At 38.0% G+C, this 26,404-nt stretch overlaps 5 protein-coding genes across 5 annotated transcripts; 4 read left to right on the forward strand and 1 right to left on the reverse strand.

The window, feature by feature from the left end:
• Positions 1–7,523: 7,523 nt before the first annotated feature.
• LOC104760678 (inositol-pentakisphosphate 2-kinase) lies at positions 7,524–10,443 on the reverse strand. Its single transcript, XM_087499149.1, has 7 exons — positions 9,939–10,443; positions 9,309–9,521; positions 9,057–9,204; positions 8,907–8,947; positions 8,702–8,812; positions 7,998–8,588; positions 7,524–7,797 (listed from the first exon to the last, which is right to left on the reverse strand). The coding sequence occupies exons 1-7, from the start codon at positions 10,038–10,040 to the stop codon at positions 7,648–7,650; spliced, it is 1,356 nt and encodes a 451-aa protein (XP_087355275.1). The 5' UTR covers positions 10,041–10,443; the 3' UTR covers positions 7,524–7,647.
• A 5,728-nt stretch (positions 10,444–16,171) lies between these two features.
• LOC147921566 (uncharacterized) lies at positions 16,172–16,891 on the forward strand. The gene has a single exon (XM_087497740.1). It carries the CDS (start codon positions 16,172–16,174, stop codon positions 16,889–16,891), a length of 720 nt encoding a protein of 239 aa, XP_087353866.1.
• Positions 16,892–18,421: 1,530 nt separating this feature from the next.
• LOC147921567 (uncharacterized) lies at positions 18,422–19,774 on the forward strand. Its single transcript, XM_087497741.1, has 3 exons — positions 18,422–18,920; positions 19,113–19,573; positions 19,628–19,774. Exons 1-3 carry the CDS (start codon positions 18,422–18,424, stop codon positions 19,772–19,774), a joined length of 1,107 nt encoding a protein of 368 aa, XP_087353867.1.
• A 900-nt stretch (positions 19,775–20,674) lies between these two features.
• Positions 20,675–22,769, forward strand: LOC104760679 (dihydroflavonol 4-reductase-like). The gene is made up of 6 exons (XM_010483639.3): positions 20,675–21,124; positions 21,215–21,384; positions 21,455–21,649; positions 21,739–21,898; positions 21,977–22,169; positions 22,294–22,769. Exons 1-6 carry the CDS (start codon positions 21,007–21,009, stop codon positions 22,589–22,591), a joined length of 1,134 nt encoding a protein of 377 aa, XP_010481941.2. The 5' UTR covers positions 20,675–21,006; the 3' UTR covers positions 22,592–22,769.
• A 414-nt stretch (positions 22,770–23,183) lies between these two features.
• LOC147921568 (proteasome subunit alpha type-1-A) lies at positions 23,184–25,520 on the forward strand. The gene is made up of 2 exons (XM_087499204.1): positions 23,184–23,719; positions 24,839–25,520. The coding sequence occupies exons 1-2, from the start codon at positions 23,369–23,371 to the stop codon at positions 25,322–25,324; spliced, it is 837 nt and encodes a 278-aa protein (XP_087355330.1). The 5' UTR covers positions 23,184–23,368; the 3' UTR covers positions 25,325–25,520.
• Positions 25,521–26,404: the final 884 nt, after the last annotated feature.

A 26,404-nucleotide genomic window follows, 5' to 3' on the forward strand; every position in this document is an offset into this window, starting at 1 on the left:
CATCGGAGTCAGGGGAGACTCGATCCGGATTCTCAGATCCACGCCGTGAAGGTCGGCCTGAAATGGTAAGATCTGATTCTCATTACTACTATGGCGGTGTTACACGGTTAGGGAAGATAGATTTCCCTAGGTTTGACGGTAGTATAATTAAGGAGTGGTTGTTAAAGGCAGAAGAATTTTTGGAGTTGATTTTACTCCGAATGATATGAAAGTTAAGAGCGCGGCGATACACTTTGATAGTCATGCGGCTACTTGGCATCACTCTTTCATTCAATCTGGAGTTGGTTTAGAAGTATTATATGATTGACCTGGTTATGTTGCATTGTTGAAAGAGCGGTTTGAAGATGTTTGTGATGATCCTATGGTTGAGCTTAAGCAGTTGCAAGAGACTGATGGCATAGTTGATTATCACCAGAAGTTCGAATATATTAAGACTAGGCTTAATCTCTCTGAAGAATATTTGGTGAGAGTCTACTTAGCAGGCTTGAGGTTGGATACACAAATGCATGTGCGGATGTTCCAGCCTCAATCTGTGAGGCATTGTTTGTTGTTAGGCAAGTTGTATGATAAGGCGCATCCTAAGAAACCTTTTCACTCAACTTGGTCTCCTAAGACAAGCAGTTTCAGTGGTACTTAGAAGTTTGCAAGGGAGATGGAGGTTAGAACTGAGTCGCAAGGGGGAAAGGGTCAAACAAAACCATTTACTCAAGCACCAAAGAAGCTGTCTCAGAAGGAGATGAGTGAGAGAAAATCTAAGGGGTTGTGCTACTTTTGTGATGAGAAGTACACTCCGGAGCATTATTTGGTGCATAAAAAAACTCAGTTGTTTAGCTTGGAAGTAGAGGATGAGTTTATGGATGCTGAGGAGGTGTTAATGGTTGAAGATGAGAATATGCCACAAATATTTGTCAATGCAGTTTCTGGTATCTCTGACTACAGAACCATGCGTGTGAGGGGAACTTATAACAAATAGGTTCTTTTCTTTTTGATTGATACCGGATCAACGCATAACTTCATAGACTCTAAGATGGCAACTCGGTTGGGATGTAATGTGGATCCGGCAGGCTTCACACGTGTGTCAGTGGCAGATGGCAGGAAATTGAAGGTTGATGGCAGTATCAAGGATTTTAAATTAAAGTTGCAGACTACAGAGTTCCAGTCTGATGTTTTATTAATTCCATTGTAAGGGATTGACATGGTGTTGGGTGTCCAATGGTTGCGAACTTTGGGTCCTATTACTTGGGATTTCATGAAGTTGGAAATGGGATTCAAATTTAACAACCAAAAGGTGCTATTATATGGAATTAAAAAGGGTTCGGTAAGGGATGTGAAGGCTCAAAAATTGCAGAAGAAGCAGGAGGATCAGGCACAACTCACCATGGTGTGTGTACATCAAATTCATGAGGAGCAGGTAGGTAAATTGTGTAGTCTTAATGCAATTACTGATGAATGTGGGGAGAGTAACGTTGTTGAGCAGTTGGTAGAAAAGTTTCCTGATATTTTTGTGGAGCCAACCAAACTACCACCGTTCAGGGATCAACATGATCACAAGATTAAGCTGATGGAAGGATCTAATCCTGTGAATCAAAGACCCTATCGCTATGTAGTTCAACAGAAGAATGAAATTGATAAGATTGTAGAGGTCATGATTTTGGGTGGTACTATACAGATTAGCTCTAGTCCTTATGCATCTCTTGTGGTTCTAGTGAAGAAGAAGGACAGATCTTGGAGGTTATGTGTTGACTATAGAGAGTTAAATGGTATGACGGTTAAAGATCAGTTTCCTATTCCTCTGGTCAAAGATTTGATGGACGAATTGGGTGGTTTAAATATTTATTCTAAGATTGTTCTTCAAGCAGGTTACCACCAAGTTAGGATGGATCCGAATGATGTTCATAAGACGGCTTTTAAGACGCATAGTGGCCACTACGAATATTTGGTGATGCCATTTAGTCTTACTAATGCGCCTGCGACTTTCCAGAGTTTGATGAATTCTGTCTTTAAGCCGTTCTTGAGGAAGTTCGTATTGGTGTTTTTCGATGATATATTGATATATAGTGCGAATCTGGAGGAGCATATTCAGCATTTGAGGAGTGTGTTTGAGCTTATGCAACAAAATAAGTTGTATGCTAAGATGAGTAAATGTGCTTTTGCGGTGAGTAAAGTCGAGTATTTGGGACATTTCATTAATGCAGAGGGTATTTCTACTGATCCGGTCAAGGTCAAGGTAGTGGAGGAGTGGCCTGTACCGGAAACTCTTAAGCAGTTGCGAGGATTCTTGGGTTTAGCAGGCTTTTATCGCCAGTTTGTGAAGAACTTTGGAACCATTGCTCGGCCTCTTCATGCACTAACTCGTACGGATTCTTTTGTGTGGTCTACGGAGGCACAACAAGCTTTTGGGCATCTTAAACTTGCTTTATGTCAGGCTCCGGTATTAGCTTTGCAATTAATTGTTGAGACTGACGCTTGTGGCCATGGTCTCGGTGCTGTATTGATGCAGGAGGGCCACCCATTGGCGTATATAGGCAGACAGTTAAAGGGAAAACAGCTTCATTTGTCAATTTATGAGAAAGAATTGTTGGCTGTTATATTTGCTGTCAGGAAGTGGAGGCATTATTTGTTATCTGATCATTTTATTATTAAAACTGATCAGAGGAGCCTCAAGTATTTGCTAGAGCAAAGGTTGAATACTCCGATTCAACAAAAATGGCTACCAAAATTACTTGAATTCGACTACGAGATTCAGTATAAGGAGGGTAAAGTGAATTTAGCAGCGGATGCTTTGTCTAGAGTGGATGGTTTGAAGGTGTTGCATATGTCAATGTCTGTTATGGAGTGTGACTTGATGAAGATGATTCAAGCTGGGTATGAGTCAGATGCAGCTTTAAAAGTTATTATAGAAGAGCTTAAGAAAGACTCGATGGCTAAGAAGAATTACTCTTGGAGTCAAAATGTTTTGCGTAGGAAGAGCAAAATTGTGATTCCTTCTGATGCTACTTTGAAGGATACTATTCTACAATGGCTTCATTGTTCTGGTGTGGGTGGTCACTCAGGAAGGGAGGTGACTCATCAACATGTGAAGGGACTTTTTTACTGTAAAGGTATGGTGAAGGATATTCAAGCTTATATTTGAGTCTGTGGTACTTGTCAGCAATGTAAAAGTGGCAATGCTGCTTATCCTGGTCTGCTTCAACCATTGCCTATTCCAGAGGCAGTTTGGAGTGAAGTGTCGATGGATTTTATTGAAGGATTGCCGATATCTGCTGGGAAATCAGTGATCATGGTGGTGGTGGACCGCTTGAGTAAAGCTGCACATTTTATCTCTTTGGCTCATCATTACAGTGCTTTGTCAGTAGCTAAGGCTTACTTGGACAACGTTTCAAACTCCACGGGTGTCCTACTTTTATAGTCAGTTACAGGGACACTGTTTTTACAAGTGAGTTCTGGCGTGAGTTCTTTACATTGCAGGGTGTGACTCTCAAAATGTCAAGCGCTTATCGCCCTCAGAGTGATGGCCAGACGGAAGTGGTGAATAGATGTCTTGAAGGGTATTTTGCGTTGCATGTGTCATGACCAACCACACATGTGGAGTAAATGGCTTGCTTTGGCGGAGTATTGGTACAATACCAATTATCACACATCTAGCCAAATGACACTTTTTGAAATTGTGTATGGTCAAGCACCTAAAGTTCACTTGCGTTACTTGCCAAGGGAATCGAAGGTTGTTGTGGTTGCAAGGTCCTTGCAGGAGAGGGAGAACATGTTGATGCTACTTAAATTTCATCTTTAACGAGCACAACATCGTATGAAGCAGATGGCGGATCAAAGTCGCACTGAACGAGAGTTTTCAGTTGGTGATTTTGTATATGTGAAGCTGCAACCATATCGACAGAATTCGGTGGTTATGAAGGTGAATCAGAAGTTATCTCTGAAGTACTATGGCCCATATAAGATCTTGGACAAATGTGGTGTCGTGGCTTACCGTTTGGAGTTACCTTCATCTTCTCAAATCCATCATGTTTTCCATGTTTCGCAGCTCAGGGTATTAGTCGGTAATGTTTCTACTACAACTCAATTACCTACTGTTATGTCTGATGTGTTCAGGAAGGAGCCAGCAAAGATCCTTGAGAGGAAGATGGTGAATCGCCAGGGTCGTGATGTGACTAAGGTGTTGGTTCAGTGGATGAGGGAACCGGAGAAGAGGCAACTTGGGAGTTTCTTTTTGATCCTCAGAGGAGATTCTCGGAGTTTGATGCTTAAACCTTGTGGTCAAAGTTCTACAAAAGGAGGGAGATGTGTTGCAGAACCAGAACCAAGCGTGTGAGCTCTCACGTGTGAGGGAGCAATTGAATAATGACAAATCAGAGGAGGACGTGTGGCAAGTGGAGAAAGGCGTATTCAAATGTGGCCGTTAGAAGATATTTAGCTGGGTTCTTCCTCATTTCTCTTTCATATTGAATCATTTGTAAAAAAATCTCTAAAAACTAAAAACACTCTTTGTTCTTTGGCTAGGTTTCTCTCATCTCGAGAGCTGGCTAATTCAATTATGTGTTTTTTGTGAACATTGGATTGATTGTTCGTTGTGTGGTATTGAATTGAAGAAGTTTGTGTTCGATTGTGGAGTTTATTGTATTAGAGGCCCAACACCAAGACAGCCCATTTCGTCTGAGTCATTCAAGGAAATGTGCTGGAGCCAACTCATTGTTTCCTTGTTAATGAAACTATGTGTTCTGTAATCTGCAAGTGATGTTCGAACAAAAGAGGAAAAAGCAAGGGACAAAACGCAGTGAGTGGGTGAGTGGGAAGGGAGAGTTTTGAATGCGTGTAGGGTTTGAGTTGTGAGTGTAAAATCTCTATGTAGAAGCCAATTATATAAGCTTGATTCTAGTGGATTCCGGGACAGATGTTTCCCGGAGTGAGTAGGGTTTCCTATAAGAGTTTCTTTGGAGTATCTTATAGGTTCTCAAATGAGAACCGATCTATGTTCTCTTCGTTCTTTTCTTTTTAAAATTTTTTTAGATACCTTCTATAATGTAACCGATGGAGGTGTTATAAGAAACTACTAGAGAGCGGTAGAAAGAACACAAAGAATTAGATAATTTCATTTATAATATCATGTTATTTTTGAAATTAACTTTTAGTAATGTTAAACATATCTTTTAATTAATTATTTACATAATTTAAATAGTTCAAAACCTAAATGGAAAATAACTCAATTTTACTAACCAAAAAATCCACAAAGGGAGAAGGGAGAGATTTGTGATTTGCAAATAACACAAATTCAACCGGACGCCGTCGGATGAAAACAGAGAAACAAAGGACATGGATTAGCAGAGAGAGACGTGAGCAGAGGTGAGAGGACTATGATGCTCCTTGGTGGAAATGATGTGAAGAAAAGAGTAAATCGTGATAGAGAGGAGAGAGAAAGACACAGTGGAGTGGTGAAAACCAATGGTGGGTCTGGGGACTCATGTTGTTGTTGTAGCAAGTCTTGATTGTGGTGGAGGAGCCAAGACAGGTCAGATCTGGGAAGGTAAAAGGGGAGAAGATAAATAAAGTGTAAAGAAAGATGGAGATAAAGGATGTTTAGAAGGACCCAATTTTGGGGGCTCTACGGCAACGTATCTGACGTCTTTTGGGGAAAGTAAAGATACCTACGTGATATCCAACAAGCCAATAGTCCTTACTAAGTGACAGAGCTTCAATAGGACTTAAACTCAACGAGTTATGTGTGCTACTTCCTAGCCAAGTAGTTGCTGGAAAGTGGTGTAATTTATGCTAAGTAAAGAATATGAACAGTTCGTAGATGGGTTATCGAGGGCATCTTTTGGAGGTCTTAGTGATGTCCGATTGAGCTGAAAATTTGTGGAGAGACTCGTGGTAGTACATGCTCCATAATCAACGGTGGAATTGCACGAGTTTGGTTTGAGCTTAAACCTTGCAGGAGTTTCCATGGCTTATGAAAATAGGTATTTTTTTTTTGTTATTTATCATATATATATTAATACCAACAACAGTCTATATAAAATAATAAATTAAATAATTCTATACTATTTTATTTTTTTCTTATTAATTTGATAAAAAACAAAAATGATGCTTAAATTATAAACAAAAGAATATTTTTGTCAAGAATATGAAAAAAAAAGTTATAATACTTTTGTATATTATCTAAAACTTTTGCATATTATAATACTTTTGCATATCATCTATCCGTATATAGCTATTTATATGATTTTTAAGTTTAAAACTTTTTAAAAACAATCCATAAAAAGATATCCGCGCGTAGCGTATGGTAGATTCAAAACTTAGTTATTATTACTAGTCAAAGTTATGATTGTGTTGACATTTACTCTAGCGAACATAGAAACAAATTACAAATATTTGGGAAAAAAAACAAATTGACTTGAATTTCTCTTATATTTCTATTATTTTTTTGAATTTTAAAATAAAAATAAGGCATGTTTTGGTCAAAGTTTTCACTAAAAATTATTGTTTGACTGAGTTAAACATACATAATATAATACTAATAATATTAGGTAGCTAAGAGACTTACTACTTTTAATATTACACTATAGGTATCCTTTCGAAACTATAAATACACACACAAAAAGAGGGAGAAGGAGAAACAAAAACATTAGCTCTCCAACAATTCAACGAGGAAGCAACTTTCAAAAATAAGAAGAAAGGATTCATGATGAAAGCAACCTTTATTAGAGTTTTTTTCATTAACCCTTTCTTTCTTTTTTTGTGAGTATCGATCTCGTAATCCTGTAGTATGATATTTCAAATCATATGTCATCGTGTATGCTTCGAGCTATAGCATGGTAATGATTTTTGTTTGTCACACCTGTTATTCTATTCATGCCTATTTTGAAGGAAAAAAAAATCTGTAATTTTTGAATATGGGGTTAAATAATATATATCGGATGTAAGAACAATACTAGCCTTCTGAAGAAGTGTTATTATCCAATTTGTAATTACCCATTTTAAGTTATTCATATACATTTTGCTTACTCTTATCCTGTATTTTTAAATTATAAGTTCTTTTAAAGCGTTCTTTGGTATGTATCACTTGTTAAATTTTGGAGTTCAATGGAAACTTCTAGAATGATAGGATAAGGATAGTACAGCAAAAATTTGGAATCTTCATCTAAATTATTTGCTTGCAGCTTTCTGTGTGATCTCCAAAGTAAAAGTTTAAAGAAAAATTACACACATCAGAATTTAAAGGTTGATGCGTGTTTTGAAGGAGTGGAGAACAATCCTAGTGGAATTTGCTGGGATTCTACCTAATTTTAAGGATTTGAGTTCAGATTGATATTTACATAACTTCCCTCCTACGTGGATTAAGAAGTGAGTGACTCTCCGCAATTTTTGAATGTACAAGCAGTCCGGAAACTTGACAGAGACCGTCTGAACCAGGGTAACATCTCCAGGTAACAGCTCCACTCCGGCTGTAGAAAAAAGTATGAGCTCCACGAGAGAAGACCAGGGAGAGAAGGCTATATAGAGTGACGGAGATATCGTTCCAACAGATTATAAGTTGAAGAAATGAACATTCATCATCTTTTAGGGATATCTTTTTTATGTTTTACAACAGTAACAACAACAAAAACACAGTAAGTGGTATTGCGATGATCGATGGCTTTAGCTATGGGAAGGTTTTGCGTCGCCAATTTGTTCTACCATGTTTTCGACCTTCTGCTTCCGATTGTAGAAGCTAGTTATCTTCTTATCCAGTTTGTAGTATGCCTCCATTCTCTTTAATGGTTTCAGGCTTAGATCAATGAAGTGTACCTACATTTCCCAGTCCAAATATCTTTACATATATAAAAAATAAAAAACAGATTTTATGGTTCCTGAAAACTCAAACTGTTTTCTAATGAATCTCTTTTCTCATCAGGACTACAAATTCAACAATCACACCATGATCTCAGCAGATAGTTCTAATATTTCTTTCACCATAAAAGATAAGAATATGTTAAAATTAATGATACCTTGTAATCGAAAGTTTGATTGGTCGATTGTAGAGAAATGTAATCACAACAAGGTGCTGGGTCCCAAGCGTTTCTTGATTGAAAACTGATCATAAGACTACAGTCTTTGGCAGTTGCAGCAATTAGATACTCCTTCACGATCTTCAAGCTCTCATCTAAAGGTAAACCATGTAGAGACGATTTCGCCTCCAATGGCGTACCTTCTTTACAGATAGGGCAAGGCTGGTTGATAATATCGTAATACGAATGAATCGCTCCTTCAATGTCTAATATGTCTAGCTTCTGGATTTCAAGAAGTCTATTGAGCACTCCTGAGCCACAGACAGCGTCAGATACTAGTTGTAGAAAGGACTTCGTCCTATGGCCATCTTCTGATTCAATAAAGCCTTTGAGAGCATCCTCAAAGGCATACCCGATTTCGGGGCTGGTTCTCCCGGTGCTTTCACCGGAACCCCCTAATATGAGAGAACCATTCAAGAATACACGGAAATTGTTTTGGGGAGTAGAATATAAGGCTTTTATAGCTTCCAAAACTCTCTCTTTGGATCCAGAGAACAGATCAAGAGGATCATATTCGCTTTCTTCAGATATCTGTACAACAATGGCATACTTTTTATAAGACTTTTGAGCAAACCACAATCTATAGACCTCTTCCACAAAAGAAAGTTCCATTAAGATTGTAAACTACATATGATTTGCCTTACCTCGTTATATTCCAACTTCAAAATTTGATGCATTTTGAAGCGGCTTACGCTTGTTTTGAGCATGTTTTCTTTACCTATGAACCTTGAGGTTGGAAGAAATCCGCATTTGGGCTACTTCAGGGAATTAAGGACAGCGAGTTTAGGTCAAGGATGGGAAATACAAGGACCAGCGAATAGGAAAAAAAAAGAAGAGGATTTATCAAACCTTGATTTCAACACTAATGCAGTCACCACTGCTAGAAATCCCTGACACAGATCAACTGATAGTTACGACTAATTTACGTGATCACAACAAAAAACTCAACACAGATATGATTCTCTAAACAAAACTGATTTCTGATTATAAAATGGTTACCTTGAGAAAAAAGTGAATGATCATTCAAAATAAGGGCAGAATCATGACTAGTATCAACATTGGCTGCATTAACACGCCATAGCGGACGCTGCTTAGTTACTTTCTTATCAACACACTCAAGAAATTCCTTAGACACAGATACACGTACCTGGTAGACAAAAAAAACACCACAATACTCCAATCATCAGCTTACTAAGAAGCCATTGGTGTCCAAACTAAACCAACAAAGACAAATTGATAATTAAAACTTACTCCCGCATCGACATGTTTAGTACCCAAGAGTGGGATGATCACATGCTTAACATATCTTTGCTCAAGAACTTCCTTGTTTGGAGATGAAATAATCTCCTTGTGTTCTCTCCACAGAAGTTGCTCATCACTTGTTAAAACCGAAACAACGCCGTTTGCACTCTTTGTTGCTTTATCATTCCTCCGAGCCTTCTGTATACGGATCACTTTCCCCACCTAATATAAAAGTTTAGAGATTAAGATAACAGAATGACAATCATAATCAAACTAAAACAAACCAAATCAATCCTGTACATGACGTTTTTACATTATTTGGAAAATTGTGTGATTCTCTATACAAATTAACTCAGTTCAACAGCCAAAACATTTCTATCGCCTATCACATTTGCAAACCTAATTCTGATTCTGATTCTGATTCTGATTTATCATCATCCTCGAGCCACTAAAATAGAATCTGAAGAATCTAAGCAAAACTCGTAAAGCAAAAAAGAGAAAAAAAAGTTCAATGACGGCGAGAATCTGAACTACTTTTTTTTTTTTGACTACGAAATCAAAATTCACCAAAAGCTTGCTTTTTAACTTTTACAGGATTCAAAAATAAAAACGAAGAGAGATCGAAGAAGAAGAACTAACAAAAGGTGGAGATGATCCAGCGTAAGCAAGTACGAGATTAGCACCGCCTTCGCCTCTATAAATCCAATCACATGCATCCTTCTCCTCCAAAACCATCTCCATCAGATTCGATTTTTGAAGCGATCGAGATCAAATCGATGCACACCACGCAACAATGCAAATCGATCGAGAACGAAAGCAAGGAGAGCTTTTGAAAAAAGTTTCGACTACATCAAATTGGGTTTACTTCCTTTGTCTTGTGTTAAGGCTTTGGAGAGTCAAATTGTGAGCTGACCTTCTCTGTGATACAAATTGAAAGAGAAGCGTATGTGAAATGTATTCTCTCTGTGTATAGAATCCACGTGGATGCTGTAACCTCCACGTTTTATCTTTTACTTTATGAGACACACTGTATCCTTCTTTTTCTTTTCTTTTTTTTTTTTTTTTAACCACACACTGTATCCCTCTAAATTTTGCAAAAACTTGTAAAATTGCTACAAGTAAGTATATAAAATAAAGAAATTATTAGAAATACTCAGATACTTTTTTCCAAAATATCCTATACATATATATATATATATGTCTTCAATTGAATTTTTCAGGTTCCTATTTCTTTTTTTTTTTAGATTTTTAAAAATATATTAAAATTAAACAAAAATTTATTTGGGTCTGTTGGAGTTTTTAAAAAATGGTTCAGTTTGTATTATATTCAATATGGATTTAGGTAAAATGTACTTAACCAAATTGTGTCAGCATCATAATTTTATTATAGTTAAAAATGTATTTTGTACATATTCAACTATAGTTTAAGTCATTTTGTTTTATTTGGTATATTCGGTTTGGTTATAAAAATTAGGATTAGAGTTGGGTTTGGTTCAGTTTATTTAGTATAAAGTTTACGTATCATTATGATATATTTTATATATTAAAGAGTGTTCAAAAAACCGCTAGGCACTAAGCCACTAACTAGGTGGTGACCCAGCACCAAATACCTAAAATACTTAATCGGAATCTGTATGACTTTAGACGGTTTAAATGTTTGCACCATAAATCATTATCTACATAATATTAGAAATGGAAAGTATACAAATTATGTATAAGAATAATAAAAATATTCAATTAGAAACAAAAATATCATTTTTTAATTCAAAAGTTTGGAATCAGAATAAATTGTCTTTGGAAGAAAAAACTTTAACATAACATGTATATACCTTTCTGGGTTAAAAACTTTGATATATATGCTTATATTTATTTGTATATACATAACTCATACGTAAGTATATTTTTAAATAATGATATATATTGTATACGTGTCTGAATATTATTAAATTATTGACTCATAGTTAGATAATTTACTTTGATTTTCGAACTGTGTTTAAATCTTATTTTCTAAACCTTATTGTCAAAGTTACCCACTAACAAGATCGTAACGTGTGTTAATTGTATCATTCAGATATTGACAAACGTTAATTCTAAATATATTAAATTTTTTTAAAAAATAAAAAATGTAAAAATTCAAAACTTACCATAAAAATGTTTAATATAAAATTAAAATAGAGAAAAAAAAACCTAATTTTATTTAAAATCTTTTAAAGAAAAAAAAAAACCTTTGTAAACTTCTAAATGTAAAAAAAAACCATTAACAGTTTTAAAAATATTAAAAGACAATTATAAGAAAATTATAAAATTTAAATAGCTTTAAAATTTTATAAGATCATTATAAGGAAATTATATCTATATCATAAAATTGGAAATTATAATATAGTTTATTTGTTTTAATTTTAAATTTTACAAGAAAAATGATTAATTTTTATATAAGATACAAAAAGGTTGTGAAAATATAAAATTAATTACTGTTTTAAAAAAATGTAAATACTCACCTTTACATAAAAAAAAAATGGTTGAAATAAATAAAAAAACAAAAATTGTAAAAATGTTAATGTATGCGTTTTTGTATGTACAAATGTAAAAATGTAAATACTCACCTTTAAAATTAATATTAACGTATGCGTTTTTGTACCTGTAAAAATGTTAAAGTGAAAAGACATATAATAGGCTATTTAATGTGTTCATAAAGACAATTTGTTCGTAGTAGTAAAGGATAAAAAGTATATTTAAATAGTAAAATATATTTGTATGTACAAATATACTTTTAATGGTAATGTATATTTTCTATAATTAAAAGTTTATCTCTTTACTTTTATACATTGTTTTTACTTATGAAAAGAATTAATCTATATATTCTTTGTTAAATTTAATTTTAGTTTAATAAATTTGAACTCATCTACAACTATTTTCTTTAACTAACACTGTATCTATTTACTTTTTTTTTTTCAACCAAACAATAAATTAAAAGGAAATTCATCGATTAGTTGTCCAAGCTGGAGGGAAAGAGTTTACAAAAGAAACTTCAGAGATAAGAGAACGTGAAACACGGGCAAGACAATCTGCCTTCGTATTTGACGCACGCGGGATCCAAAAGATATAGAATAGTGGGAAGGACTCCAATGAGTTAAACTCATAGAGCAGGTTGGAGAAGGACGACCAATCTTTAAGGACTGCACAATAGTGAGTAACTCAGCACAATCAGTATCGAAATGTTGACAAGCGATCCCTGCAGCACGTATCCGCTCCATGACCCACAACAACGCTTCTAACTCTCAATGTAGGGGGGAGGGGTTCCGTCTTAGACACTTGTCTCCCAGCAACAAGGTTCGCTCCTCACCAATGCAACACCACCAGCCCAATCATGCACATTGGTTGCTTTCCAAGAACCATCAATCTGACAACCAGGTGAAGAAACCTGGACATCCAAAGACGGAGTTGGAGCTGACACGACCGCCGTAAAAGAGAGCGCCTCTTCCATGGTTAACTTATCGCCCAAAGTCTGAGCAATTATATTATTCGCCTCGATCTCTCAAACTTGAAATTTTTTTTTATTTATGACCTTCCAGATTGCGCATAAAACCTATGGTAATTGAAGAAGTTGATCAGGATCACCATGTTGAGAGGCACCCCTCCTGAAAACAAATCCAAATTCGAGTACACCGACTCATATGCAAAAGCCTCTGACGAGACCAGAGTCGGAGATAAATCTCAAACTTCACAAGAGCGAGAGCATTCAAAGAAAATATGATTAATAGTCTCAACCGCAGAGTCGCACCTTTTACACCAAATATCATATTGGACAATTCTGTGTATCAATTTATTTTTATAGATAGTTTTTTTTTTACTAAAAATATTTATTTTAGATTATATATTAAATTTAATTTTATTTTAACAACTCTAAACCCGCACAAAAATTTATATTTTCTTAATAATAAATTTAGTTTTTTCTGAGATACGATGGTGAGGGCGACGGCGGATCTAGGTTTCTAAATCGTTTCGATTACTACAGGGTTTGTTCGTTCTTGGAATTTTGAGGTTTCTGGGTACTCTTTCTCTCTTGACTCACTATGTGATGGAAAAGGGAGGAAGGGATTCGGTATTTTTTGTGGAGATCTCTCGCGATTGTCTTGGGGACTTGCCTCTGATTTGGAGGATTGGGTTTATCATAAATGGGCGATTTCATCAGGATTACTATCATTTTTGGATCCCCGGATCTCTGTCTTGATCAGATTTATTTGGGTTGGAGGAACGGATATCGCTGATATCATCGCTGGTTTATTTGTGGAAGGTGGATCTCTGAATATTTCAATTCGATCGGATTCGATTGATTATTATTTTTGGAGAACACAACTTTGGTTTACTTTTCTGAGAGTTTTGATTGTGATATCGATCCTCTTCTCGATATGGCTGAATAAATGGGATTTCAAGGATTGCTATCAACGGATTTTCACGATTTCGTGTGCAAGGAAAGTTGCGAAGTATAAAAGGGGTCTCTTCTCATCGTTTATTTCTCATCACAGCTTGTTTGTTTTTCAGTCTCTTGGCTTCTTTTGCAATTTTTTCCTATCCCTTTGTTCTGTCTTGTTACTTTTGAGTATGTCGCAAAGCGGTCTGTTGGGTAAGAATGGGTCGGGGAAGAAGGCTGATGGTTTGACTCCCAAGAGGAAGATCAAAATACCATACTTCGATAACTCAAATATGATCAAGGGGTATTCCAAGACGGTGGTGGGTCGATGCATGAATCCACGGTTGCAAAACATGAAGTCTCTTCTGTTTATGCTTCCTCGGATCTAGCATCTGGACGGGAAGGTTGTGGGAGCCGACTTAGGCCTCGGGAAGTTCCAATTTGACTTTGACAATGAGAGGATATCATGGAGGTTCTTCAGATGGAGCCGTTTCACTTTGATCGGTGGATGCTGTCCATGGTACGATGGAGCCCAACGGTTGATCCGGATTACCCTTCGGACATAACTTTCTGGGTCAGAGTGATTGGGGTTCCGTTCCAATTCTGGGCTGAACCTACTTTCCGGAGCATCGGGGAGGATCTGGGTCGGGTTTGAGCAGTTGATATCAATGGAGGAAGAGTCTGGGTTATAGTTAATGGGCTCAAGCCATTATGTTTTGACACGGTGATAGAGTTTTATAATGGTGAGGAGACTGTTGTTACTTTGTGGTTTGAGAGGCTCTATGGCTTCTGCAAACGGTGTTTCAGTATGTGTCATGCTACTGACCATTGCCCGCTGCTGGGACCATGAAAGCCTGCTCATACCACTGCTGTTCCTATGGAGGAGGAGGTAACCAGACCTCTTCAAAGCTACAAGGGAGCGGTTATAAGTGATCGACAAAAAGGCAAAGAGAAGATGAGTGAGGGTTCAGGCATGGCTCACAAATCTGAGCGTCCGCGAACAAATAAAGGCAGAAATGCTTCAGGAGTTAAGGTTCGATCTGGTGGTGACTTTGGTGAGCCTTTTACTAAGCTAAAGAGTGGTCTGAGTTATGTTCAAGTTAATGATAATCGTCATATGGCTCGCGTTGTTGCTGATGTTCTAGCATCAGTGGCGGGTCCCGACTGATCAACAGGAGCAAGGTCAACCTCTGGGTCCTAGTGACCAGAGTTTGCTAGTGCAGGAGGTTGGTGGTCGCATCCCTCCCCCAAAGAGGGTTCTTAGACCTCTTTTCCAAGAAACCACTTTGGGTGTGGAAGGGGACCAGGCTCCGGTTGTGCGGTCTGAACAAGGTAGTGAGGCTGTTGTTGGGTCCGGGGAAGGACAGACTGAGGCAGACGGCTCTGATCCGACAGCTATAAGGTTCGCTCCTGTTGTGCCTTTTGTAGTTCAAGAGTTAATTGGGGTGCAAAATAGTGGTTCGGAAAAAGTGGTTGCGGAAGGGATGGAGCTGAGTCATGAGGTCATTCCTTTAGCAGTGGTAGCTGCTGATGGACATGTCGATCAAGTGGCAATTCCGATAGGAAGTGAAACTTCAGATTCACCATTCTTAAAGGATGTTTGTCTGGGTAGTGAGGGATCGGAGATACATGTGGATGGTCCTGCTTCAGATTCAGCAGTTTTAGGAGGGGACTTAGCTAATGGAGGGGAGGATCCTATGGATACATCGGTTCCTACTGAAGCCTCATCCTCCTCTAATCAGGTTATGGATAAGGGTCGTAAACCAAAAGCCTCTATGGCCTTTCAAGGGGCTGCTTCTTAGAAGCTGAATGTCTATTTACGCGCAACACCGAAGAAACGCCCTGCACCTAGGTCTAACGATTTGGGTGATGAGGGGCCTAACCCGAAGAACTAGGGACGGGAGAAGGGAGCACCTATTGGATCTAAGCCACCTAAACCACAAAATAATAAATGAGGATCTTAAGCTGGAATTGTCAAGGATTCGGGAATAAAGCGACTATTGGGTATCTCATGGACTTATGGGGGAAGCATCAACCAAAGTTTTTGTTTCTTGCATAAACAAGACAATCTTTTTCTTTATTAGAATCTTTTGTTGGTCATTTTTGTAATTCTGATTTAAAAACGGTTGAACCGATTGGTTTTAGTGGGGATCTTGCACTTTTTTACAATAATAATAATAATAATAATATTAGTAATGTTTCAATATTATTTGAATCCAACAGACTTATTGATGTGGAATTGGTATACAAAGGGAAATTAATTTATCTTACTTTTGTCTACGGTGATCCTGTTCCAAAAAATCAGGAGTTGGTTTAGGAACGATTAACACGGATTGGTTTAAATAGAGACTCACCTTGGTTTTTAATTGGAGATTTTAATGAGTTGAAAGGCAATCATGAGAAGAGAGGGGGGGGGGGGGGGAAATTGCGTCGTGCTTCTTCTTTTGTGCCTTTCAACACTATGATTCGAAATTGTGGCCTACTTGAATTTCCATCTCTAGGGGATAGTCTTTCTTGGCGAGGATGGAGAGATAAGAAGCCAATTCGCTGTCGTTTAGATCGGGCTCTAGCAAATGAGGAATGGCATGATATGTTCAAGGATTCTTTTACAGAATATTTAACGATGATTGCCTCGGATCATAAGCCCCTAGTAGCGGTTATTGAGGATAAGATTAGACGGGGTCGAAGTGGTTTTCGATTTGATCGACGGTGGCTTGATAAGGAAGGTTTCTATGGTGCGGTTGCTGAAGGTTGGGACGCAAACCCAACTGATACACCCACATTAATGGATAAAATTACCACCTGTCGACGAGCTATCTCCTGTTGGCGGAAGGCCCAATTACCTTATGGGCGGGAAACAATTGAGGATTTAAAATCTAAATTAGCGACAACACAGGAAAATGATGATACTTCGGTAAACGAACTTATGGAGCTAACTTGGCGGTTAAGGGAGGCGTATAGGGATGAGGAAGTGTATTGGTATCAGAAGAGTAGGAGTCGATGGATGAAGATTGGGGATCATAATACTAGCTATTTCCATGCTCAAATGAAGCAAAGAAGAGCTCAGAACCGCATTATTGGCCTCCATGACCAGCATGGATTTTGGACAACGAAGGAGAGTGGTATTCAAAGTATTGCGGTGTCTTATTTTCAGGATTTATTTACTTCGTCGGATCCTTAGGATTTTCAGGAAATGCTAGACGAGGTTCAATCGTCCATTACTCAAGAGATAAATGATTTTTTATCTCGAGAGGTTACCGAGCAAGAGATTAAACAAGCGCTTTTCATGATGCATCCAGATAAAGCCCCGGGACCGGATGATATGAATGCCTTTTTTTACCAGAAAGCTTGGGCTACGGTTAAATCAGATCTAGTACAATTGGTCAACTCCTTCATGCATAATGGGGATTTTGACAAAAGGTTAAATGTGACTAATATATGTCTCATTCCAAAGGTGGATAAACCGACGAGGATGGCAGAGCTACGGCCCATTAGCCTATGTAATGTTGGTTATAAAATTATTTCTAAGGTCTTGTGCCAGCGGCTATGCACCTTTTTACCGTCTCTGGTTTCGGAGACCCAATCAGCCTTTGTTGAGGGTCGTTTAATTTCGGATAATATTTTGATTGCGCAGGAAATGTTTCATGGTCTACGAACTAACCCTTCTTGTAAGGGGAAATTCATGGCTATAAAGACATATATGAGTAAAGCCTATGATCGAGTGGAGTGGTCATTTGTTGAACATCTGCTCAGGCAATTCGGTTTTTGTGACAAATGGATCTCCTTGATTATGTAATGTGTAAAGTCGGTTCAGTATAAGGTCTTGATTAATGGTCAGACACATGGCTCCATTACTCCTTGTCGGGGACTGCGTCAGGGGGACCCTTTGTCGCCTTATCTCTTTATTCTCTGCACAGAGGTCCTTATTGCACATTTTCGGAAGGTCGAACGGATGAAACTTCTCACGGGGATTAAGGTGTCGACTGCTAGTCCTGCCATTTCCCATCTCTTATTTGCGGATGACAGTCTTTTCTTCTGTCGGGCTACGAAGGAGCAATGCGAGGTGGTATTAGAGATTCTTGGGAAATATGAAAGGGCTTCGGGTCAACAAATCAACTTCCAGAAATCCTTGGTACAGTTTGGCCATAAGGTGGAAAATGATCTGAGGGAAGAGTTGAAAGGGGTTCTAGGAATCACAAAATTGGGGGGGGGGGGGGGGGATGGGATCTTACTTAGGTATCCCGGAAAGCTTGGGTGGTGCTAAGACGAAAATATTTTCGTTTGTACAGGACAGGTTGCAAGCACGGGCCAGTGGGTGGCCGGCTAGGTTTTTATCAAATGGTGGTAAGGAGGTGATGATCAAATCTGTTGCTACGGTTGTTCCTACTTTCGTTATGTCGTGCTTTCGGTTACCTAGGACGGTTACGAGAAAATTGACTAGTGCAATCTCTAATTTCTGGTGGAGCTCGTCTGGACAATCACGAGGGCTACACTGGGTGGCGTGGGATACACTATGTAATGGTAAAGATGCAGGTGGACTGGGTTTTCGGTGTTTGGATGATTATAATACCGCTTTGCTTGCGAAGCAACTCTGGCGGTTGATCACAGCACCAAACTCACTTTTCCACGGGTTTTTAAAGGACAATATTATCGGCATTCTGATCCTTTGGATCCCATTAGATCTTACTCCCCTTCCTATGGGTGGCGGAGTATGATTTCTGCTCGCTCTCTGGTTACTAAAGGACTCATTAAACGGGTAGGATCTGGGGCTTCCATCTCTGTATGGACTGACCCATGGATCCCTGCACAATTCCCGAGACCAGCACTAAACACAGGGTCGCCTTCTTACCCTTTGCTTCGAGTTACAAATTTCATTGACATGAGCTCTAACTCCTGGGATATAGCTCAGCTTATGGCTACTTTTGTACCAGAGGATGTTGCTATAATTTCAGCCTTGTCGATGCGACAATCAGATGCTCCAGATTTGTTGGGCTGGCATTTTACCAAGTCTGGTAAATATTCGGTTAAATTAGGGTACGATATTTTTCGCTCAAATATGAAGGGCCCTTCTGAATCGAAAGTATTTGGCCCAGACTTTGCACCTCTTCAGGCCTTTGTATGGAAAATCAGGTGTCCACCAAAACTTCGTCATTTTATGTGGCAAGTACTCTCTGGTTGTGTCGCGGTTACGGAAAATCTCCGCAAACGTGGTATAAGTTGTGATACTATGTGCGGCCTTTGTGGTTGTCACGAGGAGACGATTAATCATACTCTATTTGAATGTCCGCCAGCTAGACAGATTTGGGCTTTGTCGCATTTTCCGACTGGACTGGGTTTCTTTCCCTCGGCGTCTATTTTCACAAACATGGATTTTCTTTTTTAGCGTTTTACAAATATTCCAGAACAGGAATATTTCCCTTGGATTCTGTGGTATATCTGGAAAGCGCGCAATGATAAACTTTTTGGTAACCTTGACTCAAATCCCCTGGCCAATTTGCAGTTAGCGGAGGAAGAGGCGAAAGCTTGGGCTCTGGCTCAAGTAGATGATATGGTATTAGCTTCAGATGCTACCACAGCGGTGGTTCACCATAGAAATGGGGGATTAGGGATTCCTAGGTCTTGCTCGAGCTATACTTGTTTCGTAGATGGGTCCTGGAAAGCAACAGATCGTTTTGCTGGTAGAGGATGGTTTTGTACTTCGCCCTCGGGTGATGGTCCTACTATGGGTGCTGCCAATCATCGTTGTAGTCTCTCTCATCTTCATGTCGAGATTGAAGCCCTTGTTTGGGCTATGCGCTGTATGATTGGAGCGGATAACCAATCTGTTGTTTTTCTCACCGACTGCTCCGACTTAGTGAAGATGGTGTCTTCGCCTTCTGAGTGGCCAGCTTTTACGCCTTATTTGGAGGACATACAGGCGGATAAAAAGGAGTTTGTTTCCTTTTCTTTGGTTTATGTCCCTCGCTCTCAGAATGGTAAAGCGAATAATTTAGCGCGTCGTGTTCGCACTCTACCGCACTTAGTTACCTATGTAAACAATATTCCTACGCATTGGCTTGTTTGAGCCAATCTTGTATTTTGTTGTAAAAAAAAAAAACTCTAAACTCACACATCGGACGGATCATAATCTAGTATGTTATAAACCTAAAACAATAATTTGATTTTTAATTTGTGTAGAAAACAAACACAACCACTATTTACCTTTATCGTAATAAAAAGTTTTAATAAGCTAATTATATATATTTTATCATGAATATAATTATTTATAAAATAAAATAGTATAAGTTTTTTCCGTGTGTGGCACTGGTTCTTATTTTGAAATCTCGTTTGAGTTTTGAGTTCATAAATTTTAAGTTTAGTAAATGTGGTTCATATCGACTTTATCTCTCTTCTGGAGAATTTAAGTTTAGTAAATTGTTTTGAGTCTCTCTTTTTTGTTGGAATGTGAAATGGATTTTTGGATACCGGATCCATATATTTTGGAAGCAATAAATGAAGTTTCTCTATGAACCAAGTACACTAGTTAGTACATATTGGTAAAGTGAGCGCCATTAGACCGGGCAAATAGAGCAAATGTGATTGGTGAACAAAAACCAATTATGTATTGTCTCGGTAACTAGGTAACAGATGCCGTAGTAAGTAAACAGATCTGTATGCGTGTTTATTTTCATGCTTAAACATGGTATGGACCATTGGTTAGGGACCTCACGAATGATATTGACATGAAATGTTGGTTTCCACAAAATTTTCTGTAAACTTGAACAAATAAAATTATCTCCCCTCTCCACCACACACGTTTAGATTGTTTTTATTCATTTTATGATTTGCTTACAGAAACTTTTGACTGTATGTATATGTTTTCTTTGTCAATGAAAGTTTAGTTTAATAATAAATAAAAAGTCTGAAAACGATTAATTAAAAGAAAAAATAACGTAAAAGAAACTCTCGTCTCTCTATCTCCCTCACGCCTCACCAAACAAATTCTAGTCAAACGTATTACACCCATCGGTCAACTAAAAAATACACACCGATGGAAATAATAAATCAACTTGCCAGATTGTGACGTACCATACACATCTCTGTAGTCTTTTGCCAACCAACGTTCCTCACGTGCTCCGCCGGTTGGTAATCACGTGTCCGGCAGCTTCTTAGTTCCTACAATCTGTTTTCTTCAACAAACGATTCTTGATCTCTAGTGTCTTATTTATAATGTCTTCGTAGCACATAGAATTGTACCAAAACCTACATAGAAAAATCTTTGCCTAAAGCACAATCCATCTTTGTGACACAAACAAAATGGTAAGTCAGAGAGAGACCGTGTGTGTGACCGGCGCTTCAGGATTCATTGGTTCATGGCTAGTGATGCGATTACTAGAACGTGGTTACTTTGTTCGTGCCACTGTTCGCGATCCTGGTACGTATCTATATATGTTCTTACAAACTCCTTTCTCCTAAGATTATATAAACTTAACTTTAGTAACCGTACCGGATTTAACTTATAAAGGGAATTTGAAGAAGGTGAAACATCTCCTTGACTTGCCAAACGCCAAGTCGAAACTCACTTTATGGATGGCCGATTTGTCTGACGAAGGAAGCTACGATGACGCCATAAAAGGATGCGACGGTGTTTTCCACGTGGCAACTCCCATGGATTTTGAGTCAAAAGACCCTGAGGTGAGAGTATATTGTATATATCGATAATTTATTAATAATCAATATTGAGTTTTTAATGTTTGTGAATCAGAACGAAGTGATAAAACCGACAGTGAATGGAATGTTGGGGATATTGAAAGCATGTGTCGAGGCAAAGACTGTACGAAGATTCGTATTTACTTCATCTGCGGGAACTGTTAACGTCGAAGAAAATCAGAAGAGTGTCTATGATGAACAAGATTGGAGTGATCTTGAGTTTATCATGTCCAAGAAGATGACAGGATGGGTATGCATACTAATTAAAATCAATTTAGCTAAGGCTAATCCTCTTCAAAGTAATTTTAAGTTGATCATATAAATACGTTTTTTTGGCAGATGTATTTCGTGTCGAAAACATTAGCGGAGAAAGCAGCGTGGGATTACGCCGAGGAAAAAGGATTAGATTTCATTAGTATTATTCCAACATTGGTGGTCGGTCCATTCATCACAACATCTATGCCGCCTAGCCTCATCACCGCGCTCTCTCCTATCACTCGTACGTGTGCGCTTCTTCTGTTGTTAGAATGTGAATTATATATTATATCTAAAACGATGAATTAATATAATGTTTCAGGGAACGAGGCACATTACTCGATCATTAAACAAGGACAGTATGTGCATTTGGACGATCTATGTAATGCTCATATCTTCTTGTACGAAAAAACTGCTGCCAAGGGACGTTATGTTTGTTCCTCTCACGATGCCACCATTCTTACTATGTCCAAATTTCTCAGGCAAAAATACCCCGAATACAACGTACCTTCAACGTAAGTAATTAATACCGGCTAAAGCCTCTGATCTCCTCGGGATCGATAAGGACTAGAGAAAATATTTAGGCCTAGTTTCCTTAATTATGCAATGAAATATTTTGCTAATAACTCTTTGGAACAGGTTTGAAGGTGTTGATGAGAATCTAAAGGGCATTGTGTTCAGTTCCAAGAAGCTGACTGAGGTGGGGTTTAACTTCAAGTATAGTCTCGAGGAAATGTTTGTTGAATCTATCGAGACATGTCGACAAAAGGGGTTTCTCCCGGTTTCTATGAACAAAGTTCCGAGTAAGGATGACAATATTGAGCTCAAAACAGGAATTGGACTAACCGATGGTATGATGTCATGTAACAAGACAGAACCAGGGGTAACCAGCGAGAGAAACGATGCTCCCATGCAAGGACAACAGATGTGTGCTTAGAAAATTCAACCGTTATTATATTATTATATTGTCATATCGATTTACGATTGGAGGTATGATTTGGGTTTGTCTTTACGTTACTAATCATAATTTATCATTGCGAGTGATATGAACTGATTTTTAATGTATGTGTGATCGTGTGTGAGTGTAACGGTATATGAATGAACCTATTTACGTATTTTTAAGAGTGTTGTCTTTGAATCGACTGAACTTTTGCAAGTTATATTTGTTACAACAATCTTAGACTTTTGAATGGTTGTTTATTAGTTTATCATGATATGGAGTTTTTGAATAGTTGAATGAAAAAAAAAAACAGATTTATATGGAGTTTTATGCTCAAGTGCGTACTAATATGAAGTTTTTTAGTACGCAACAATGTATACTAGTCTATAATAATGAATGGTCCTAAACATACTACACAAACCATTCAAAGCCAAGATGATTTGATCATTATTGAAAAGGACATTGTAAGATGAGTAAGATATCCATGTAATTTGTTTTCACAATTAAATTTGCACTATAAACTGAAAGATAAACATAGGCCTAAAAACTCGGCCCAATAAGTTAGAGAGCCAATACTTGGGCCAACAGTAAATCTAAGCCCATTTGTTAAGTTGTATCGAAGAGAGAAAGAGAGAGAGAGAGAGAGAGAGAGAGAGAGAGAGAGCTAAAGAGCATCCATGGCTTGAAGGAAAAGAAAAGTTTCCTGAGCTTTCTCATCTGTTCTATAAAACCCTTTCGAAGACGAGTAAAGAAGAAAAAGAGAAGAAGCAAAAAATGTTCAGAAACCAGTACGACACAGATGTTACGACATGGAGTCCCACAGGTCGTTTATTCCAAGTGGAATACGCCATGGAAGCAGTGAAGCAAGGATCTGCAGCAATTGGACTCAGATCTCGTTCCCATGTCGTCCTCGCTTGTGTCAACAAAGCTCAATCAGAGCTTTCTTCTCACCAGAGGAAGATCTTCAAAGTCGATGACCATATTGGTGTCGCAATCGCTGGTCTTACCGCCGACGGCCGTGTTCTCTCTCGCTATATGAGATCGGAGTCCATCAATCACTCGTTTACTTATGAGTCTCCTCTTCCTGTTGGTCGTCTCGTTGTTCATCTTGCTGATAAGGCTCAGGTTCGTTTTTTTCGATGATGCTCTTAGCTATTATCAGTGTAATTGTTGATTTAGATTTGGGTAATTTTGGATTGAATCATACTTTGACTCACTTAGCTATTAGTTTCTTGTAATCGAAATTGAGATTTAGCCAAATAGCTTCTTGAATTTGCGCTTAGGGTTAACATGTAATGTCTTAGTGATTTGCTCTTTTCTAAGATGTGACGATATGCTGAGAATGTGTTTTTGTCTTCTTCAATTACTGATTTGAGTGTGTGATGAGTTTTTGATGATTTGGAATTAGAGATGAGGTTAAGAGCAAGTGTAATAGTGATCTGAGGTGATTAAGACTTAATAAATTAATAGGGGTTTGCTTGATTTAGCGGATACTGAGTTGTAGGATTTATCAATTCCTGATTTGTAAATTCTTTGGATGTTGTTGTTGTCACAGCTGCATAATCAGTCGTGTATACAGAGGTTTTACCTTTACCAAGAACATGTCATGACATTAGGATTTTGAGAATGGGTTTTGTTTTTCTTCCGGTACATTTACTTGTTTCTGCAGTTGCCATTATGAGGATCTATCGTTATATCGTCTAATAATTGGATTTAGGTTGTATAAAACATTCACTTTTGAAATTAGGATGCTAGAAGACTGAGTTTTGATTCTCTGTTGGTACTTTTACTTGTTTGTGTAGTTGTCACTAAGAGATTCAATTGTCATTCGTTTAAGATTTGGATTTTGGTCTTCATTTTGCATCTAGTGTTCCGTTTGTTGGCTTTATACATAGCTTGTCCTGCTCTCTATCTTTTTTCACTTTTCTCACCGGTCATTACTCCTGCTATGATGTTCAACATCTTGCTTATCATTATGTGATACATATCTCTTCTGTTTTATCTCTCTAACTAATGGTTTCTTAAATTAGCTATTGTACTTTTCTGCTACATCTCACGTTTGTTGATGTCTATAACGCAATTGTTGTTATATTCCCATTTTTGATTGTTGGCTTGCTACAAAGCCACTAGCAATATGTCTTTCTAAAACGAACAGTCTTACATGTTTCTCATTCTTATGTTTTTATGTGATACTTCTTGATCTAAATTAGAGATTATTCTTGTGTGTGTTTTACTTGTGAACAGGTCTGTACCCAACGATCATGGAAACGGCCCTATGGTGTGGGTTTACTGGTAGGTGGATTGGATGAGTCTGGCGCCCACCTTTACTACAACTGTCCAAGCGGAAACTACTTTGAGTACCAAGCTTTTGCTATTGGATCCCGTTCCCAAGCGGCAAAGACCTATCTGGAACGCAGGTTTGAGAGCTTTGGGGATTCTTCAAGAGAAGATCTGATCAAAGATGCAATTTTGGCTGTTAGGGAGACATTGCAAGGGGAAACGCTGAAGAGTTCTCTCTGCACAGTCGCTATTCTAGGAGTCGATGAGCCATTCCACTTCTTAGACCAAGAAGCGATACAGAAAGTGATCGACACATTTGAGAAAGTGCCAGAGGAAGAGGAAGGCGAAGACGAGGCTGGTGAGGGTGAGGCCGAAGCTGCTGCTGCTGCACCTGCAGAACAAGGTGGTGCTGGTGCAGGTGACCAAGACGTGGCTCCAATGGAAATGTAAGGCTTTTGTGTGTGTAACCTGCAACTATTTTATTTTGATGTTAGCTGGATTTACTTTGCAAATGGCTGCGGGTTTAGATGTATGCTTGGGAACCTCGTGAAGTTGTCATTTGGTGATATAAACTCAATAGCTGCCATTAAGACTTTCTAGTAGTTTGCTCTTTTGGTTTTAAATCTGAAATCTGTTCACGACTTTCTATCTCGTTGTTTCTGCAATTCCTTGGTGAGTTGGTGTCAAGCTAAACGTAGACTTAGTCTCACACACACCAAACTTTGACTGTAATATCAAATTTATGATTAGTTCGACGTCATTTAGTCAAATAGAAAACATTAGTGGCCCCTACATGGTGACAACTACGAAAAACATTGGATAATGCGGACCCATTGACTTTGCCTTCTCTCTCAATCACTTGCTTATCCACCATTTGTTTCCGTAAAAACCATTAACCATAAAAGAAAAATGATCAAGAGTTTAGAATTGTTATCTACGAACTAGTTGATCATATAAAATTAGATTAACAAAGAACAAACGTGTTTTTGGTATACGAAGCCATTTTGAACTAAGCACTAAACAACGTCCAAATTGATTGAAGAATTCGGGGGAAAAACAAAATCAAGAAAACACTATCTTTCACGATTCATATTTGTATATCCTACAGTCCGAGAAGGTTGTAGCGACAATCCAATGTCAATCCGTTTAGATGAAGAACATAGGAGCACTAAATTGTTCTGTGAATATGGGCATCAAACCCTGATTCTGCAACATTGTGACATCAAGTCATGCGGTCTACCATCTATCTAGTCATATAGTTGCTATTTAACGTTCCAAATATGGATTTAAAATTAGTCAGTTGGACCAAATGACAAAACAAAAAAAATTAGGAGCGGATTAGACCGGACCGAAAATGATTCCAAAACAACCACCATCCTAACCACCAAACATAAGTTAATTAAATCTAACAAACTTGTTGAAATGCTTGACTTCATGCGAGATTATTTTAAAACATACAAATAATAAAAATAAAATAAACAAGGAAGAAAGTGTTGAGAATGTTATGCAAACATGGCCAGCTCGACGTTT

The sequence above is a fragment of the Camelina sativa genome, chromosome 18 (assembly GCF_030686135.1).
Source record: "Camelina sativa cultivar CO46 ecotype springtype chromosome 18, ASM3068613v1".
Taxonomy (NCBI): domain Eukaryota; kingdom Viridiplantae; phylum Streptophyta; class Magnoliopsida; order Brassicales; family Brassicaceae; genus Camelina; species Camelina sativa.